This window comes from Atta cephalotes, assembly GCF_000143395.1.
Source record: "Atta cephalotes unplaced genomic scaffold scaffold00006, whole genome shotgun sequence".
Taxonomy (NCBI): domain Eukaryota; kingdom Metazoa; phylum Arthropoda; class Insecta; order Hymenoptera; family Formicidae; genus Atta; species Atta cephalotes.
This window is the reverse complement of record NW_012130070.1, coordinates 5,900,298-5,903,871: the sequence shown is the minus strand read 5'-3', so window position 1 is coordinate 5,903,871 and position 3,574 is coordinate 5,900,298. Positions and strand designations below refer to the sequence as shown.

At 36.5% G+C, this 3,574-nt stretch overlaps 1 protein-coding gene across 1 annotated transcript in view; it reads left to right on the top strand.

Moving 5' to 3' along the window:
• Positions 1-3,282, top strand: part of LOC105626859 (serine/threonine-protein phosphatase 4 regulatory subunit 1-like) — a 13,636-nt gene extending 10,354 nt beyond the window's left edge. Inside the window, exons 6-11 of the mRNA XM_012208150.1 lie at positions 224-394; positions 506-789; positions 865-1,090; positions 1,390-2,658; positions 2,733-3,009; positions 3,101-3,282. Of these exons, the coding sequence (XP_012063540.1) occupies positions 224-394; positions 506-789; positions 865-1,090; positions 1,390-2,658; positions 2,733-3,009; positions 3,101-3,282 (2,409 nt within the window). The remainder of the gene's footprint in view (positions 1-223; positions 395-505; positions 790-864; positions 1,091-1,389; positions 2,659-2,732; positions 3,010-3,100) is intronic.
• The last annotated feature ends 292 nt before the right edge of the window (positions 3,283-3,574 follow it).

Below are 3,574 nucleotides of genomic sequence, written 5' to 3'. Positions count from 1 at the left end.
GTGTGTGCGTGCGTGCGTGCGTGCGTGTGTGTACGTGTGTAAAATTGTTGATTAAGTTGCGCACGTTTACATATACTTGTTTAACTATTTAAGAGAATTTCAATTTGCGTAGTCAGAAATGATTCTAATATGCGGCTAAAATTAAAATATAAATTTAATGTTAAATTTCTCGTAATGATTATTCACTTTTTCCCAACGTTCCATATTTTATATTGATTCGCAGCTCATGTGTAGATTGGCACCGCTGGTTGGTAGCGAACTTACAGAAAAGATCTTTCTGCCACGATTCTTAGACCTATGCGAAGATAATGATATGATGGTGAGGAGAATCTGCGCTACTCACTTTGGGGAAATGTGCATTGCTGTAGGAAAGGAGAAATTGTACAGCAAATTGGTAAGTCTTATTCGTAGATATAAAAATGGAAGGTTAAAGAGTTCATGGGCATATTTTGATCCAGTAATAAATGAAAGTGGTACCATTTACTAATGTATGAATTGTCTTTAGATTCCTATGTTTATTGATCTGTGCGGCGATAGAATATGGAACGTGCGAAAAGCGTGTGTCGAGGTTATGATGCCGGTTTCTTGTTGTTTGACGGCCGAACATCGGCGATTATTACTTGCGGACATATTGGCTAAGCACTTGATCGATGATTCCAAATGGGTACGAATATCGGCTTTTCAGATACTTGGACCATTCATATCAACTTTCGCCAAGCAGTTCGCCGAAGTTACTTATAATAAGAATGATGAATTAGTGTATATCAGTAAGCAGGATAATCATCCCAGGTACAACAGCATACTTTTCTGTTGTCATTGCAATTTAAATTCATGTTAATCTAACTTGAATGCATGTTTGCGCAGTATATGTTACTCGTACGAAGGAATCTTTCCTATGAAGAGCACGATCAAAAATCAAATACCAGATATGGACGAAGATATGATAGCAAATACCAAATACAGATATAATACTAAAAGTCCATTTTATCTGCCTGTGATGAACGTGAGACATGAAGATGTTAAAGTATCGGAAGAAGATGATTCCATAAAAGAAGATGATTACCAAAAAACGGAACTTGACTGCCCAAAAGTATGTATAAATAAAAAAATATCTTACGACATATATCATAACATTGACATTTGTTAAAATTTTTTTATGAAGACTATAATAGAAGTTGTATTTTTTGTTTTAAATTTTTTTATAGTTCTAGAAATCATGATAGACAGTTTACCTTTTAAACATAAACGTTATTTTAAAATAAATTTGTTTTGTTAATAATTTCAATAAAACAAATTTCATATCAAAATTCTTGTTATGAATTCATTATGTATATGCCACTTAAAATTACTTAATATAAAATTATACTTCTATTATTTTTTTATTTTCAGTCTTGGCGAGAAAGAATGCACCAATATAAAATAAAGAAAGAAACGCGTGATGCGGAAAAATACAATCCATTTTTATACTATTATATACCTCCGGATATACCACTGGATGATGAACTTACTCATGCCGCAAGGCAATCGGCGATGAATCGTAATAATGTCCCTAAAGCGGCGGAAACTGAACAAAATTCTACCGTAGAAAATAGTTCTTGCTCTTCCGAAAGTCCAGTTCCTGTCGTGTATTCAAATAATGATAATTCAAATATGAACGAGCAATTAAACGATGATTCAAATGTAAACGTTTATAAAATCACATTTTTTTCCAAAAATGTAGTTCCTCACGTGAATTCGAATAGAGATGATTCAAATATAAACGAACAATCAAACGATGATTCAAATGTAAACGTCTTTGAAATGATCAAATTCTTCGATAAACAAAAGGAAAAACAAGACGAAGATAAACAGAAGGAAAAGCAAGACGATGATAAACAAAAGGAAAAGCAAAAAGACGAGTATATCTCTCCAAATCCAGTGCATATTGATAGAGTTATGCAATCTCGATGTCTAAAAAGAGAATTGGCTTTAAGAGAAAAGTACGAGAAGCGTACTAACCTAGAGCGAAAATTTTATATATATGAAGAAGATTCTATGAGCAAGAGTGACGAATCTTGTAAGAATTTAAATGTGAAGCATAATAAACAAGAGATTGTACCTCAAGAATTAATTAATTATTATGTATCAATGGCCAATCCAAATCAATGCGTGTTCATGAGTGCCGATATTTCACATTATTGTGCCTTTAGTTTTCCTGCAGTCGTGCTTACGCTGGGCAAAGAGAACTGGCATTACTTGAAGAAGGCTTACCAATCGTTGTCGAGCGCGAAACACTGGAGAGTTAGGCGTACTCTAGCATCCAGCATTCATGAGATTGCCATGATTTTAGGCGAAGAACTCACTGCTACTGACCTCGTTCCAATTTACGATGGTTTTATTAAAGATCTCGACGAGGTCAGAATAGGTGTGCTCAAGCACTTTGCAACTTTTCTAAAAATACTCAAACCCATCGATCGCTGTCAATATCTACCAAGACTGAGCGATTTCCTTGCTACAGATAACGAATGGAACTGGAGATTTAGGGAGGAATTAGCCATACAATTGCTCGAGATTGTAAGTCTGTTCAGTCCGAGCGATGTGGCCCAGAGTATCGCGCCGCTGTCTTTCCAACTACTTGTAGATAAGGTTGCTGCTGTTAGAACCATCGCGCTTGAACTGGTATAATAATTGCACCTATCGCATATATATCATAGTTCATAATTGTTTTATCTATAAAATTCAAATTCCTTCAGATCACACGAATAATGTGCTACTTGTCCAACGAGGATGCTCTGGTAATGTCCCTTATTCACGAACTTCGAGAGACTCTAGTTCTAGACGCTAAAAAGTGGATACATCGGCAAACTTATGCGCTTGTATGTTCCCATCTAATTCGCAACAACGCGATCCCAGAAGAGAAGTTTTCTAAGGAAATGTTACCATGTTTGATAAGTTTGTCGTGTGATAGAGTACCTAATGTAAGGTTAGCCGTTGCGAGAACTATAGCAACGGATGTGATTGCGATGGGTGGTAAGTATTATTAAAGTATTATATTATTATCATAATATATCGCGCGCTAATTTAGTATATTGTATCTCATTTCGTATATTTTTATTTTTAGTAGATAATTTGGGAATAGACACAATGGAAGAAGTGGAAAGAATACTTACGAAGATGCGTGTTGATGTGGACCGAGATGTACGAGTGTTAGCCGGAGGTGAAGAGCAGCAAATAGACATACTAGCTTATTGTTCCTCTGATGAGAATAACCAAGTCGAACAAGCAAGAAATATACTATTTTAATAGTGGTGTTATATTCTGATCTCATGGATCACGACGAAGTCACTCTGTGTGTGTGTGTGTGTGTGTGTGTGTGTGTGTGTGTGTGTGTGTGTGTGTGTGTGTGTGTGTGTGTGTGTGTGTGTGTGTGTGTGTGTGTGTGTGTGTGTGTGTGTGTGTGTGTGTGTGTGTGTGTGTGTGTGTGTGTGTGTGTGTGTGTGTGTCGTGTGTGTCGTGTGTGTGTCGTCGTCGTGTCGTCGTCGTCGTCGTCGTCGTCGTCGTACGTACGGTACGTACGTACGTAGTTACGTACGTA